The 16,208-nt window shown below is 53.1% G+C and overlaps 1 protein-coding gene and 1 long non-coding RNA gene across 5 annotated transcripts in view; one reads left to right on the top strand and one right to left on the bottom strand.

The window, feature by feature from the left end:
* LOC132363050 (uncharacterized) overlaps positions 1-5,715 on the top strand; it is an 18,247-nt gene extending 12,532 nt beyond the window's left edge. Inside the window, exons 3-4 of one of the 2 annotated variants that reach the window (XR_009502538.1) lie at positions 4,625-4,850; positions 5,447-5,715. This is a non-coding gene — a long non-coding RNA (uncharacterized LOC132363050). Of the gene's footprint in view, positions 1-4,621; positions 4,851-5,446 lie in introns of both variants that reach the window. The other variant, XR_009502537.1, reaches the window with a different exon arrangement.
* The window catches only part of KANK2 (KN motif and ankyrin repeat domains 2), a 22,379-nt gene extending 6,171 nt beyond the window's left edge, over positions 1-16,208 (bottom strand). Inside the window, exons 1-9 of one of the 3 annotated variants that reach the window (XM_059918386.1) lie at positions 15,985-16,208; positions 14,874-15,026; positions 13,200-14,411; positions 3,766-3,939; positions 3,568-3,670; positions 2,524-2,775; positions 1,799-1,886; positions 1,036-1,255; positions 30-172 (exon numbers count right to left, since the gene is read on the bottom strand). In XM_059918386.1, coding sequence (XP_059774369.1) covers positions 30-172; positions 1,036-1,255; positions 1,799-1,886; positions 2,524-2,775; positions 3,568-3,670; positions 3,766-3,939; positions 13,200-14,411; positions 14,874-14,910 — 2,229 coding nt within the window. In that variant the 5' untranslated portion in view covers positions 14,911-15,026; positions 15,985-16,208. The remainder of the gene's footprint in view (positions 1-29; positions 173-1,035; positions 1,256-1,798; positions 1,887-2,523; positions 2,776-3,567; positions 3,671-3,765; positions 3,940-13,199; positions 14,412-14,873; positions 15,027-15,984) is intronic. The other 2 variants (XM_059918385.1, XM_059918387.1) reach the window with 2 other exon arrangements.

Raw genomic sequence — 16,208 nt, 5'->3', positions numbered from 1 at the left:
GGTCGGTCTGCAGCGCCGAGGGCCCGTACCTGGCTGGCTTTGGCATTGACATCGCCGAGCCGGAAGAGCTGCAGGACAGTCTCGATGTCATGCTGGGTCTTCAGGGTGGCCAGGGCAGTGAGCATGATGGGGCTGTAGCCGGCGCGGTTCTGCTTATCCACCTGGCAGACACCTGAGGGGAGGGGACCAGAAGGACATCAGGCCTCAGACACCCCTGATGCTGGCCAGGTCTGCCTTAAGGCTGGGGGAGGGTCCCCGAGGACCAGGCCATGTCTCTGGCCATCAGACTGGAAGCCTTGTTCACGACCATAATGGGCACTGGGTATCACGCCTCCTCCAGCAGTCTAGGCCTGGCCTCATTACTCCTTTTTCTTGGACTGAGAACCCCATTCTGGCCTAGGGTCTCCATCTCTATTATGGGAGGGGCTCCTAAAGGTGTAGACTGTGCCTCGTCCATCAGACTGGGGCCCCCTGGATCCTGGCAGCCACATTTAGGGCTGAAAGGAGGAGCTGTGTCTCCCCCATTGATTTGGAAGAGTCCCTAGTCAGTCTCCTTCATGAGACTGTGGGCTCTGCCTCCCACATCAGACTGACTAGGGGGCTATGTCTTCCCCATTACACTAGGGGAAAGCAAATTTCTTCATGTCGAATTGAGGACCACATCTTCTCTCCAAGCCCCAGGCCAGAAGCCACATCCGTGTCCTTCCCTCAGACTAGGGTTCCAGAGGTGTCGCCTTCATTATACAGGGGTCATGGGGGGGGCGGGGGAAGGGCCACATGTTTCCATAAGACCATGTCTGCCTTTTCCAGTACACCGGGGCCACAGGTGGGGCCTGTATCCCCCTCACCTCAGACCGGGAGAGCGGCGTCTCCCCCATCAGACCGGGAGGGCGGCGTCTCCCCCATCAGACGGGGAGGGCGGCGTCTCCCCCATCAGACCGGGAGGGCGGCATTTCCTCCATCAAACTATGAGGGTGGCCTCCCCCACAGACCAGGAGGGCAGCGTCTCCGCTGGCCCTGCCCCGCCGGGCTCACCGCTGTCGAGCAGCTGCCGCACCACGGGGAAGTTGGCGTGGGACACGGAGTAGTGCAGCGCAGTGTTGCCGTTGCTGTCGGCGATGTTGACCACGTAGTCCAGCAGCCGCGCCGACATGGCCCGGAAGGTGACCAGGTGGCGCCGCACAAGCTCCGGGTGGGCATCGCTGCGGCAGGCCAGGCGCAGCCACTCCTGCAGCACCGTGGTGTAGGCCACTTTCTGGATGCAGATTGGGAAGGAGAGGGGTGTGAGGGCCACGGAAGCCCACCCCATCCCAGACGAAGCCCCGCCAAGGGGAGTGCAGACACCCCCACCCCGAACCCGAGCCTTGAGGGGAAGCATGGGCGCCCCACCCCAGTGAGCCCCCCTGGAGGAAAATGTAGTGTCCCCTGCTCTGGACAAGAACCCTAAGGGAAGTGTAGACACTGCAGTACCAGGCACGCCCCCAGGAGAAGGTGTGAGCATCTCCACCCTGGACGTGACCTTCAAAGGCAAGTGTAGACACCCATCAAGGGAAATATGGCAGCCCCTTCCCTCAAGCCCCCGACGGAACAGGAACCAAGGCTGAGTTTGCCGGCGGGCAATCATCCTTGGCCCCTCCCTGGAGCCTCTCCAAAGACCAAGACTCAAGCCTCTGAGCCCCCCCCAAGCTCCCAGCTAGGATCCTGGGGTCCCCATGATCCAAAGCACAAGGAGAAGCCAGGGTGAGGGTGGAAGGGACAAAGCCCCCCCGCCCCTTTCAGGCCCAGGGCCCCACCGTACCAGCTCCCGCTCGGTGAGGGCATTGGGGTTCTCCAGGTACTTCTCCAGGGCCAGGCAGGCTGAGATGAGGTCGGGGCTGAGCTCCATCCTGCCGGGGACAGACAAACGGGGAGTTGATCTTGGGAGCACCCACCTCAGCCTCCTGAGTGCCCCCCACTCCCCACATCCAGCTGGGGTGCTCGGAGAGGCCCTCAACACTCTCCACCAAGGCACTCACCCAGTCCTGCCAGGGCTCACCTGAGCGGTAGAATCTCAGACCCCCTTCCCCGGGGACATAATTTTACATGGCACCCCAAGGGGCAGACATGGGGAGCACACAGACCCCAAGAGAAAGTGGACACGTGGGTCAAAATTTATTCCAAGTGGCCAGTGGCAGATGGAAAATCTTTCTCTGAGGACAGATTTTTTTTTTTTTATCAGGGAAAAAAAAAGAGACATACACAGGATGGACAGGTGTGGCAAATGTCCCAAAGAAGGTGGGTGGCTTAAGGACAGACTTGGTCTGCCCCTTAAACCCAAACCTGAACAGCCCAAATTGCCCCCATCAGGCCCTTTATCAAAGCCTCTGGACCTTCAGATGCCCAGAAGGAGAAAGTGCTTGTTCACTAATTCAGACTAAGGTGGGCATGACTGATGGGAGGTTCCCTCAGAGGGTTTGAATGGTGGGATCTGAGGCAGAGGTCACCCCAGGCCCTGCCTAAATCCCTCCCACACAGAAAACTGACCGGATCTCCTCTTCCGCACTTGATCCCGACGCCCCCTCAGCTGTGGGCGCCTGCTGAGACTCCCGTGACAGCTGGCACTCCTCCCGGCTGGTCTTGGCCTTTGCCGTCTCCTTGGGCCTGAGTTGGGGGGCCTCAACCACACTCGGAACCCTCTCCTCCAGCTCTGGGGCCTCGTTCTCTGTACTCTCATTGTCCGAGAAGTTCTCTGCTGTGCTGGAATCCTCAGACGAGGACTCATACCTGGGGGAGATGCTGCAGGTGGTGGGGGAGAGGCACTTGACCTCTCTGGGCCTCAGTTTCCCCATCTGTTAAATGGGGGTAATGGCAGTATCTAGCTCACAGGGCTCCAGGGATGCAGCTTATAGCACCTGGCACACAGTAAGTGATCAATAAACACTGGCTGTGATTGTGATCATGCTTGGGGGGGCCAGGGAGGGACATTGCTTTTCCCTTCCACCCTTTGGTACCTCTTACACTTTGCTCCTTACACAGGTGTTATACTGATTCAGACCCTTGCCCCACTGCAAATAGGACCCTCATGCTTCTTGCTACCTCCAAACACATCTAAACTTCTGGGCCTGGCATTCAAGGCCCCCAACTGGCCCGGTTCCCCAGGCCTCCCATTTTTCACGTCCCTGCTTCCTCCCACCCCTGAGCCTTTATCCAGGCTGTGCCCTCCACCAGGAGACCCCCACCCCTCCCACTCTGCACCTCGCAAGCTTTTGCTTGTCCTGCAGCACATGTGTTCCCCTCCGTCAGTTATTTCCCTGGGCCCCCCACTGCCTGAGCATCCCCCATCGTTGCTCCAATCATGTTGTGTTGGGATCGCCTATTAGGGCCCAAGATCGCAGTGGACCAGGAGCTCCATCAGGGCAGGGAGCCGAGTCCGGCACCTCCCGAGGGGTAGTGTGGTGCAGTGGTTGCAGCATAGGCTCTGGAGCCAGCCCACGGGGGCTCGTTGTGCCTCCGTTTCCTCATCTGTCTACCGTGCTTTGGTTAAATGAATGAACCAAAAAGTGAGGGGCTCAGACCAGGTTCTCTCACCTGCCGTTGACCCCCACGAACTGGAGGCTCCTCTGGTGGGTCTCAGGGTCTGCGGGCTCCTCTTTCCGCTTCATGATGGATGGCACACCTGCCTGGGGCCCTCCTGGTGGGGGAGCGTGGTGTCGTGAGGGTCTCCCAAAGCCAGACCCCATGCCGGGCCTCTGGCACCTGACCCTCTCTGTGGCCACCCCCATTTACCTGCACCCCCGGCCTCCTCTGACTCCGACTCCTGCAGGGCTGCTTGCCTGGTGGGCTCCCTGTTGGTGGCGTCGTGGGCAGGCACCAGGCCTGTGTTCTTCTCTGGCTGCGCCGGGGAGTCCCCCTCAGACTCCGGGGGTGACAAGGATGACTCTGCAGGAGCCTGTGGGAGACCTGAAGGGGCAGGAAAAGAGGCGCTTACTGTGGGTAACAATAGCAAAACAAGACCAGTAACAATAGCTACCTCCTGGGGGGGGGGGGTCACATACCCCAGGCCGGGTGCTCCAAGGGCTAATTCTTGCATTATTTCATCAAATCTTCCCAGCCCATGCGGAAGTTGGATTATTACCGATGAGGAAATTGGGGCGCAGAGATTGCCTGAGGTCACCCAGCAAACAAGCGGCAGAATCCATTCCAACCCTGGTTTGCTGCCTGCCTCGCAGCTGGTCAGGGTCAGGGAAGACTACGTGACCCCATAATCCTGGCTTGTGACCCCCTCCGACTTCATACTGAGTGTTGTCTGGAAACTATAGCCAAGCATAGTGGTCATGGTCGCGACTCATATCTCCCACAGAAGAGCTGTGTGACCTCTGGCAAGTCACTTAGCCTCTCTGTGCCTCGGACAAACACCATTTCCTACATCATGGCGTTGTGCAGACTAAAGACAGTAACGTGAGGGAGAGAGCTTAGAACAACACCTGGACATCAAGAGCACCTGAAGAGCATTTGTTAATTCAAGAGAATTGTAAACTATATTTTGATAAGATTTAATATTATACTTTTTTTTAACAGAAGTAGGGTTGTGCTGTAGATAACATTTTGTATTTCACTTCCTTCTTCTTTACTTAACATAAAGCAGGGGACTTCCCTGGTGGCGCAGTGGTTAAGAATCCACCTGCCAATGCAGGGGACATGGGTTCGAGCCCTGGTCCGGGAAGATCCCACATGCCGTGGAGAAACTAAGCCCGTGTGCCACACCTACTGAGCCCACGTGCCTAGAACCCATGCTCCACAACAAGAGAAGCCACCGCAATGAGAAGCCCGCGCACTGCAACGAAGACCCAACGTAGCCAAAAAATAAATAAGTAAGTAAATTAAAAAAAAGAAATTAAGCAGTTGTTCCTTTTAATAATCACGAAAAAGAAACAATAAGGGCTATTAGAAAATGAAAACTAAAACCCCACCCAGGTGGAGTTTCAGTTTGGGCCAATGAAAAAGTTCTGGGAATGGAGGGCGGGGACAGTTGCACAACAATGTGAATATGCTAAATGCCACTGAGCTGGACACTCAAACATGGCTAAAATGATACCTTTTATGTTATGTGTATTTTATCATCATTAGAAAAAACCCTGCCCAGTTTGGTCTGAGAACAAAGGTGACATTATAGGACCTGGGTCCCGAGGGTGCCCACTGCACAAATGGGAGTGGCCTTAGCAGACAGCTCCAGCCCCGGATCACCATCCTGGAGCTAGAAACAAAAGTCCAGTTGCCACTTGGAGTGGCTGCCCTCGTCTTGGAACCCACTCAGGTTCCCCCCCACAACCCCTGCCCCGGCCAGGCCACGTGTGGCTTCTGTGTCACCACTTCCCCAGGATGTCCCCTTCCTGCCAACTGGCCAGGGGCTCTGCAGACCAATTCATTTTAATTCCCTTTAACGGTTAACTTTTTTTGACATCCACAGTAACTACTTCCTCAAGTCCATGGGCGACACTCAACTTGAGCTAAGAACGGGGAGTAAACACTCAGCAGAAGTAAAGCACATCGAACGGATAAGACATTGGCCATAAATGCTTCTGACAGCGCCCCAGCCCAGTCGGGCCAGGCGGATTCCTGAGCGGGGAGCTCCAACTCCCATGGGGAACCAAGAGCAAACACCGGGTTTTTACGTGAATCTCCAGATTTTTTTTTTTAAACCTTGTCAATAAATTCACATCAAACAAACAAACAAAAGCACTATGTGAGTGGAATGTATCAGGAGGCAGATGGGCCACTTCACAGTCTCACTGTTGCCCGAACTCAGGCCTCCTGATGTAAACACCTGGGAGGTTTGTTACTCAGCAAATCAGACTATGCTCAGGGAAAGAAGCCAGTCACAGAAGGACAAATACTGCATGAGTCCACTTATATGAGGTTCCTAGAGGAGTTAAATCCATAGAGACAGAAAGTAGGATGGTGGGTACCAGGGGCTGGGGAAGGGGATGGGGAGTGAGTGTTTAATGGGGACAGAGATTCAGTTTGGGAAGATGAGAAAGTTCTGGACACGGATGGTGGGGATGGTTGGACAGCAGTGTGAATGTGCTTATTGCCACTGAACTGGACACTTAAAAATGGTTAAAAGAGTAAGTTTTATGTTATATGTATTTTACCGCAATTTTTTTAAATGTGGAAAAAAAAAAAAGAAAGTGAAGTGGTGCAGCTCTATGGCCCGTTCTGCCCGGAGGGAAAAGCATGGCTCCTTCCAGCTTGAGAAGTTCAAGGTCAGACACTGCAACACTAAAATAACAATAACAAAACTGATAACAGTTATTGTTGTTATTCTACTGGGAGATGGAGCAAACTGTTACCAAAATTTATAAGGAAGAACAAAAGTCCATGGCCAGCTAATTTTACAAAAATGGGCAGGGATGGGGAAGCTGGCTTAGGAGAGAGTAACACATATTCCCAAAGTCACAATAATCAAATCAGCAGGGCATGGTTGCAGGAAGAAATGGGCCAAAGGAAAGGAGTTCCAGCACAGACCCTGTCTGAAAGAACTTGGGGTAAAGCAGAGGGCTTTCCACAAATCAGTGGTCAAGGGTGAGCTCTGTGGGGTGGTGTAGGGAAAGCAGCTTACTCTGCCCAAGAAAAATCAGGCTGGATCCCTACCTCACACCTTATGCAAAAAATAAACTCCGAAGGACTAATATGAAGGCACAATGACAAAGCTACAGGAAGAAAATGTGGCAGAATATCAGTGGCCTCAAGAAGGGGAAAGATCCCTTTAAAAACCCTCTGAGCACTAACCATATATGAAAAGTATGAGGTGATCTCACTTAAGTGTGGAATAAAAAAAACAAAAACAAAACAAAAAAACTCATAGATACAGAGAACAGATTGATGGTTGCCAGAAGCAGGGGATGGGTGGGATGGGTAAAGGTGGTCCAGAGGTACAAACCTCCAGGTATAAGATACAGGCATACCGTCTTTTAGTGGGCTTCACTTTACTGTGCTTCAAAGATACTGCATTGTTTTACAAATTGAAGGTTTGTGGCAACCCTGCATCGAGCAAGCCTATTGGCACAATTTTTCCAACAGCATTTGCTCCCTTTGTATCTTTGTGTCACATTTTGTTAATTCTCACAATATTTCAAGCTTTTTCATCATTATTATATTTGTTATGGTGACCTGTGATCAGTGATCTTTGATGTGACTATTGCAAAAAGGTTACGACTCGCTGGAGGCTCAGATGATGGTTAGCGTTTTTTAGCAATAAAGTATTTTTTAATTAAGGTATGTACATTATTTTTTAGACATAATTCTATCGCACACTTAATAGACTACACTACAGTGTAAACATAACTTTCATATGCACTAGGAAACCAAAAAATTGTGTGACTCGCTTTATTGCAGGGGGTCTAGAACTGAACCCGCAATATCTCTGATGTATATTTGAAAGTTGCTAAGAGAGTAGATCTTAAAAGTTCTCATCACAAGAAAAAAAAAACTGTAACTCTGTGAGGTGACGGATGTTAATTAAACCGATTGTGGTAATCATTTTGCAGTATATACATATATCCAATCATTAATTTGCACACTTTAAATCGATATAATGTTATATGCCAATTATATCTCAATAAAGCAGAAAATATCAAAAATTAAAAAAAGAAAAATACGATGGGTTTAACTACATCAACATGAAGATTTCTATTTGGTTAAAAAAAAAAAACTCTTAGACAAAGTTAATCTACAGAAGAATACAAGCTGTGGGAAGATAGTCATAATGCCAAAAACAGGCAAGGGATTACCTTCTAGAATAGGAATAAACAAAATTTTTCTGTAAAGGGCCAGATAGTAAATATTTTTGGCTATGTGGGTCATAAGGTCTGCTGCAAATAGTACAAAAGCAGCCCTAAACAGTACATAAATGAATGGGCGTGGCTGTGTTCTAATAAGTTAGAATTTCATATAATTTTGCTCATATCACACAACGTTATTCTTCTTTTCACATTGTTCAACCATTTAAAAACATAAAAACCATTCTTAGCTCATGGGCTATATAAAAACAGGCAGTGGGCTGGATTTGGCCCTGCAGGCTGTAGTTTGCCAACCTCTACTCTGAAATATGCCAGGAACATCTCAAACTTGCCCAAAGAAAAATGGACAAAGGCTACAACTAAGCAACTCACCAAGGATTCTTGTTAAACTTATATGGTGATGCTCAACCTCACCAGAAATCAAAGGAATGCAAATTAAAACAAGGAGATATGAAACGAACGCAACATTGTAAAACAACTATACCCCAATTAAAAAAAAAATACAAAAACGAAAAAAAACAAGCAGATACCACCTTGCACCAGTGTCAAATGGGCAAAAAATTAGAAAGATAGGTAAAATTGTATGTTAGTGCAGATGTAGGGAAGTGGGCACTTCAGGCCCAATCATGGCTGGTGGGAACGTGAACAGGGAGAGCTTTTCCGAAGAGGATAAGACAAAATCTGGAGTGAAGTTGTACATTCCCTGTGACCCAGCAACCCCACCAGAGGGGACGTGTGAGGATGGCGCCATACTGTTCAAAGCGGCCAGGAGCTGGAAGTAACCCAGGGGCCCACGAAGGGGGGGATCAGATAAGAAAGTATAGCACATACCTAGGGCAGAAATCCACGCAGTCATTAAAAGTGACAAACCAGATTTATAAACATCAGGGTGGAGAGTTCCAAAATAGTGTGTAGAGAGGAAAAAATAAGAAACAGAATGAGATTTTTTTTTCCCCTAAAGCACAATACCATTTTAGGAAATTAAACAAGCATACGGCATATTTTTCAAGAACACTCAAATATCTAAATAAGCTTCTGGAAGATGGGTTGCAAGGAAAGATATTACAGTGGGGTGGAGGTGTATGACAGAGCAGCGGTTGCTGAATCACAGCCCATGGACACGGTTTTTACATTTTTAAATGGTTGGGAAAAAATCAAAAGAAGGATTCTCTTTGGGACACGTGAAAATTATAGGAAATTGAAATTTCAGTGTCCACACGTTAAGTTTTATTGGTACACAGCCATGCTCTTTCATTTATGCATTGGCTAAACCTGCTTACGTGCTACAAAGGCAGAACTGAGAAGCCAAACTCATGAAAATGTATACATTAAAAATGCGTAGTTCTTTGTATATTAAATATACCTCAATAAAGCTGGGGGAAAAAAAGAACTGAGCAGAACTGAGTTGTTGCAACAGAGATCAGATGCCCCGCAAAGCCGAAAATATTTATCAATATTTATCAACCCTCAACACTGAGGGTGGAAGACAAAGGTGAAAAAAGAATTAAAGTAAAACAAGAGAGGTGCCATACATAGCTCAGTGGGGCTGGTTGCCATGAGCCCAAGAATTAGATTAACTCAGGTTTGAGCTCCTTAAGTCCAAAAGAAATTTTTTAAAAAATTTAAATCACTTGGCCAACCAGTACACGGAGGGTGTGTGTGTGTGTGTGTGTGTGTGGTGTGTGTGTGTGTGTGTGTGTGTGTATGTGTGTAAAGCAATTTGGTAACAGACATCATGGTCCTTAAAAATGCCCTTCCAGGGACTTCCGCAGTCCAGTGGCCCAAGTTCGATCCCTGGTCCAGTAACTAAGATCCCTGGAAGCCACTTGGTGAGTCCAAAAAAGAAGGGGGGGCGGGTGAAGGGTTCCCATAGAAGGACATTTGCATAGCATCTTTGACAGTAAAGAGTCACCTGGCTGTTAAAAAATAGCATGTCCCAAGAATTTTTTTTGGCTGCGCCTTGCAGCTTTCGGGATCTTAGTTCCCCGATCAGGGATTGAACCCACACCCTCGGCAGTGAAAGCGTGGAGTCCTAACCACTGGACCGCCAGGGAATTCCCCCAAGAATTTTTAACAGTGTGATGAGATGGCCCTGGGATAATGTTAAATTAAAGAAATCAGAGAGTTTAAATCCTGGCTTTGAAAACTGGGGGCAAATTCCTTTACCTCCCGGTGCCTCAGTTTCCTCATGTGTAAAATGGAGATAAAAACACTACCCACGGGCTTCCCTGGTGGCGCAGTGGTTGAGGATCTGCCTGCCGATGCAGGGGACACGGGTTCGAGCCCTGGTCTGGGAAGATCCCACATGCCGCGGAGCAACTAGGCCCGTGAGCCACAACTACTGAGCCTGCGCGTCTGGAGGCTGTGCTCCGCAACAAGAGAGGCCCGCGCACCGCGATGAAGAGTGGCCCCCGCTCGCCGCAACTAGAGAAAACCCTCGCACAGACACGAAGACCCAACACACCCAAAAATAAATAAATAAATTTATAAAAAAAAAAAACAAAAAAAAAAAACACTACCCACCTCATAGCGGTGCTGGGGGTGTAAATGAATTAAAATACAAAAAGGGCATCAGGTAATGCCCTGGCCCATTGTAAGGGCTGCCTAAATGCTTTTAAATATAAAATAAAGCAACACAACAAATTCCATCAGCTATATATGTTGCCAGACTTGAAAAATACATATTATTTTCTGCATTAAAAAAAATCAGAAGGAAAGAAGCAAAAGTGTTGACAGCAGCTGTGTCTCGGTGGTGGTGGGTTTATGGGGCTTATATTTTGTGTTCTAGATTCTTCTGTACTTTCCAAACCTTCCACAAAGAATATGAATTGCTTTCATAGGACTATGTTTCAAACAAGAGCACAGGAAATCTCAAAGCCTTGGAGAGATCTCACTGATGCACGTGCCTGGCTATCCCTTCTCCCACTAGTCTCTCTGTGGTGCCTTTGAAAGGTGAGGGGTGAATGAGACTTTATGGGGTCTCCAGGCCTCTGCCTGCCCCACCCACCTTTGCCAGCCTGAGGGGAAGGCTGCCTCTCACCTTCCCTACCCTTGACTGCAGCAAGCAAATTCTAGATGTCAGAGAGGCTGGGCTCCTTCCTGCCTCCTCCTCCAGGGAGTCCTCCCTGACCTACCCATTGAGCTGACCGACCTAAAAGAACACATGGTCCAAACACTCATCAAGGACTTCCCTGGCGGTCCAGTGGTTAAGACGCCACGCTTCCACTGCAGGGGGCCTGAGTTTGATACCTGGTTGGGGAACTAAGATCCCCGCATGCCTCGTGGTGTGGCCAAAAAATAGAAAAACACACACACAAACAGAAACCACTTGTCAAGCAGCCACCCGGCTGCTTCTTTCCTTTCACATCTTGGTTCAAAGAGCAACCTACCAGCGCCTGGTACCATACTGAACACTCACACCAACTGATGCATTTAAGATCACACTGATCCGGTGACATCGGGTTGTCAGGACCCCCAATTTGCAAATGTGGCACAGAGAGGTTAAACAGCTTGCTCAAGGGCACAAAGCTAGGGAGCAGGGAAACCAGAATTTGAACACAGGCCACCACCCCAACCAACCACCACCCACCCCATGCCCGTTTTATTTGCTCCAAACGTGTTCTCTGAAATTATTTTTCTTCACGTGTTTTTGGTGGTCTCTTATTTGTTTATTGCAGGGGCTTTTGTCTGTCTTGTTCACTGCTGTGTCCCCAGTGCCTGGAAGAGTCTGGCACATAGCAGGCACTCAATAAATGTCTGCCGGATGAGAAGGCATCGAAATGAATTAGCACACACCAGTTCCACCCAAGCAAGGCAGAGATTAGGGCTGGCTGAAGCAAGAAGGAGTTAAGTGAGACACAAAGAAGAACTTTCTCAGGGGCGGCAGCTTGCACAGGGTGGGGACATTGCTAGGTCTGTGTGTTCTGCAGGCAGAAGGCCCCATGGTTGCCCTGAGAGGCCTGTCTGGAACGGAGGTTGCCTCTCAAGAGATCCCGAGGTTGGGCAGGGCGGGGCCTCTGGCTGGGGGCCAGGGTCGCAGGGCTGGGTGTTTGGGATAGACACAGAACAGAAGGGTGGAGTCCAGAGCTGTCCAGGAACAACATGGGGAAGCAAGAAAACACAGCTGGGTCCCTGCCCCCCAGCTTGTGCCCTCTGGTCCCTCCATGGGCTCTGGCCACCTGACATTCAAGGCTGGGATGGGGATATGGGCCCCACCTTTGAGCACTGCTGTAGGTTCAGAATGGTTCAGAATGGCCTGGGCTTAGGTCCTGGCTGTGTGACACAGGGCAAGTGAAGCTTCTCCCCAGGCCTCAGTTTCCCCAGCTATAACAAGAATTGACCTGAAAATCATTAGTAGATGGAGCAACAAGCACTGGCTAAGAAGTTACTGTATGCACTAATTCACAAGAGTCTTAGAGGTGGGGGCCATTATTATGCCACTTCACAGATAAGGAAGCTGAGGCCCAGGGAGGTGAAGCTTCTCATTCAAGGCCACACAGTAAGAAGTGAAGTTTGAACCCAGGTTGCCTGGCTGCACAGCCCACCGTCTTAACCTCCTCTGTAGGTGAAACACTTATCAGAGCCCTCAGCACCAGACTGGTATTCGATAGAGAACAGCTGTGATTATTATGAATCATTCCGACAGCTCCGCCCAGGGGCCTCAGGACGTCGGTGGTGGGACAGCTGCCATTCTGCACATCCCACATCCCCTTTGCTGGAATGAGGACTCAGCAGTTCCTCCAGAGAGCAGCCCCTTCCTCCCTCAGGACTTGGGTGGGGCTCCTCTACCCCCAGGATCTGGGCCTGGGCAGTGGGATACACAGTGATTAGCTCAGTGATGGGCATATGACCCAAGCCAGCCAAGGAGGGCCACCCCTGGGATTTTTATTGGTGCTATCTGGATTGAGGGGCTCCCTTTCCACTGAGCTGCAAGGACAGATGCCCGAAGCGGTGGGGCCACCTTTGTCTGCCTGAGAGAGAAGGCTCCAGGGTGCACAGAGGAAGAGAAAGAGGAAGTTAGTGATTCCTGAGGATATCTGAGTACCTGGATCCAGCTATGCCTGAAGCTGTCACTAAGTTACATGGACTACACATTTCCTTTTCATAGTCTGAGATTGGTTTCTGCCAATCAGGGACGATTTTTTGCCCAGCAACCAACAGCCTTGGGGACCCTCCCCCAAATACCTCCTGTTTTCTAGACATTTACAATGCGCTAGACATGAGCACACACACTTAACAGACACCCAATTTCTTCTCATGGTCCCTAGAGGTACTGAGTCAGCGGCATAAGTGTCCGCTTTTCATAGATGAAGAGACCGAGGCTCAGAGAGCTGGTAGAAGGACAAGGCTGGGGCTGGACCCCAGCATTCAGAGGAAGAAGGAGGGACCCTCCACCATCTGCCCCAGCCCACTAAGGCTCACCTGCTGCCCCATCGCAGCTGCGCTCTGTGATGCTGATCTTCTTAACCAGGTGGACGTTGCTGGTGGATGCAGGGGGTGTTGGGAACACTGTCTCTACCACCTCGTGGCTGCGGAACACAGGGGGGCTCTCGGCCCCGCTGGATGTCGCCAGGGCCCGCAGCCCTGCCCCGTAGGGCTCCAGACTCTGGGCCCGCTGTGCAGGGGCCCCCGCAGCTGTGCTGGCCGCCACCTCTACCTCCCTCGGCCCCTCCACCACCCGGACAGTGTCCACACGGACTGGACTGTCTGGTGGCGGCCAGGCCTGGGGCTGGAGGTCGGCCTGCCGGGCCTGAGCTGCCTGCAGCTCCTGGAGCGCTTTCTTGAGCTGGGTCTCCAGCACGGCGACCTTAGCGGCAAGGGCTGCCTCCCCGTCGGGCATGCCCAAGTCCCGCTCTCGGACCCAGGTGCCCACGCTCCGGGTCTCGAGCACCACCGGGTCCTCGGGGGTCTCAGGGAGGTCCAGGCAGAGCTCGCTGCGCCCCCGGGCTCCCGCCGGGTGGCCTAGGAATTTCTGGCTCTTGAGCTGCACCGTGAGCTGCCGCTTCTCCTCCTGCAGCACCGACAGCTTCACCTGGAGCACGGGGATCAGTTTCACCTGCTCCTCCAGCTGCCGCAGCTTCCGCAGGGCCCCCGCCATCTGCTCCCGCACGTGGGCCAGGTGCCCAGCACTGGGCGGCACCGGCGTGGACAGTCCCGATCCCCGCGGCGTCGGGGGTGGCAGCCCCACGCCCACCAGTGAGCTTGTCGAGCCAGCCACGCTGGGGGTCAGGGAGCCCAGGCCGGTGGGGGCGGCCGCCTGGTCCTCGAGGCGGCGACGGGCGTCCAGCAGCGTGCGCTCCACGCGCGGGTTGAAGCCGGCGCGGGTCTCCAGGGCGCCGTACTGCGGGTAGAAGCCTCGGCCGCAGTAGGAGTAGGCCGAGTGGCGGCTGTCCCCACTGGCGTTGGAGCACAGAGACTCGGTGGACGTCCACCAGGAGCCAGGGCCGCGGGGCAGGGAGCCGAGGCGGGGCCGGCGCTGCACGGCCACCCGCCGCAGTGTGTGGCCCTTCTCGATGTCGTCCACGTACTTGAGAAAGTCCAGGTCCAGGCGGTAGCCGTAGGGCGTCTCCACGGAGTAGGGCAGGTCGGGCTCCTTGGAGGGGAAGGTGGGTGGGGAGGCTGGGCCGGGGGTCCCTGAGGTGGGAGCAAAGGCCAGCGCCTCTGAACACTGCGGTCCCCTCCTCGGGGCAAACTGATGCCCCTGGGAGGGTCAAGGCTTATTTGCCCAAAGGATGGGAGCCCACTGGGTGCTCAACTGCTCAGCTGTGTCTTCGGTCTCCGAGCCTTCCCCCGCCAGGGCAAGGCCCTGTCACCCCCTCAGACCCTCCCAGGGCAGGGCTGTGCCTCCAACCTCCCAACCTCCCAAGACAGGATCCTGTCTCCCCACTCAGACCAACCTCCTTCCCTGGAAGACCCTGTCTCTCCCATCAGACTCTCCAGGGGAGAACCAAGTTGTCCCTATTCAGGCCCTCAGGGCAGGGCTGCGTCCTACCCTCAGCCTCCTCAAGTAGGGCCCTTTCCCCTCCCCCAGGCCGTGTCTCCCCTCCCCCACCGCCAACCCCAGGGCAGGGCCCTCTTCCCCGTGAGACCCCTGACCTGGGAAGGGGGCCGGCACGTGCAGGACTTGGGCCATCCTCCTGCCTGCAGACGCTCCTCGAGAGTCACCTGGGGGACTGTGAGTCAGACCACCTGCAGCACGGGCTGAGGCTTACCTGGGGAGAGGGTGTGATGAAGCCCCGAGTTGGGAATCTGCAGGGGGAGGGGAGGGGATGTGGCCACCTCTCCCCTCTGCCCCCTCCACACCCCCCCCAAGTTCCCCCTTCCCCTGGGCGTGGGACCCTCTCATAGGTGCACACCCAGCCTGACTGTGGAAAGGGGTGGGGAGCCCCCAGAGCCTGGAACAAAGAAACCAAAACTCAGTCCGCCCGCACATCTGTCCGGCCCCTGGACAGGCTCCAGCTGTTCCCACAGCCCCGCCTCCACAAGGCTCCCAGGCCGAGGAGGAGCCCTAAGCCTGACAAGCCCCACCTTTCCTGAGCCCCCTCCCCTTACCCCAGGCAAGAGCTGGCTGCTGGGACAGATGGGGGCTTAGGTGGACCGAGGGCTGGGGCACTCATGGGGAGACAGCCTTCCTGCAAGGCTCCGAGGAGACAGAGACACAGGGGCACAAAGAGGAATAGAGCTCAGGGTAGGGGACCCCAAAACAGAGCTGGGTCAGGCCAGGCGGTGCGGGTGGGGGCCAGTAGGGAAAGTTGGGGGGAGGCAGGGAGGAGCAAAGCCTTTCCCCTTTATGGAAACAATTTTCTCTAAAAATAAACAGTTTCGCTGCCGGGCTACATGAGAACTTCCTGCCCCCCCCACCGCCCCCCCCACCAAGGACGCGTCCGGCTCAGGGCTGGGGGGGGCGCGGGGGGGGCGTGGCGGGGATAGAAGGCCGGGTGGAGGCCCGAGAAGTCATGGGGGTGGGGGGAGGAAGTAAGAGGGGGTGCCTGGAGGCTTCAAAGGGGAGGGACAAGCAGGGCCTCTCACTAACCTGCCCCCCCCAGCCCTGGAGGCCAGCCAGGGCACTTTTTTCCCCAACACTCCACCTGAGTTTGGCCAGTCCTTTCTGCTGTCTGACCCCTAGCCACCCTGCTGCAGAGGTCCCAGCCCATCCCACCATCAGAGAGGACCCTTTGCAAGCTGCAGGTGCTGGGGCAGTGGGTACCTGGGAGGATGGGCCAGGTGGGGCACCTGCTGGGCATGAAGGCGGGGCCGGGGCTCCAGGGGCAGCCAAGCTTCTCCTGTCTCACACCCTCCTTGCTTAGCGTCTTGCTTCGTCTCTCTCCACGTCTCTCTGTGTCTCGCCACGTCTCTGTCTCTCTGTGTCTCTCTTCACTTCTCTCTCCCTGTCTCTCCACGTCTCTGTCCTCACTTCTCTGTCTTTCAATG

The sequence above is a fragment of the Balaenoptera ricei genome, chromosome 3 (assembly GCF_028023285.1).
Source record: "Balaenoptera ricei isolate mBalRic1 chromosome 3, mBalRic1.hap2, whole genome shotgun sequence".
NCBI classification, from domain to species: domain Eukaryota; kingdom Metazoa; phylum Chordata; class Mammalia; order Artiodactyla; family Balaenopteridae; genus Balaenoptera; species Balaenoptera ricei.
Note: the sequence above shows the minus strand (reverse complement) of the source record. Positions and strands in the feature narration are given on the sequence as shown.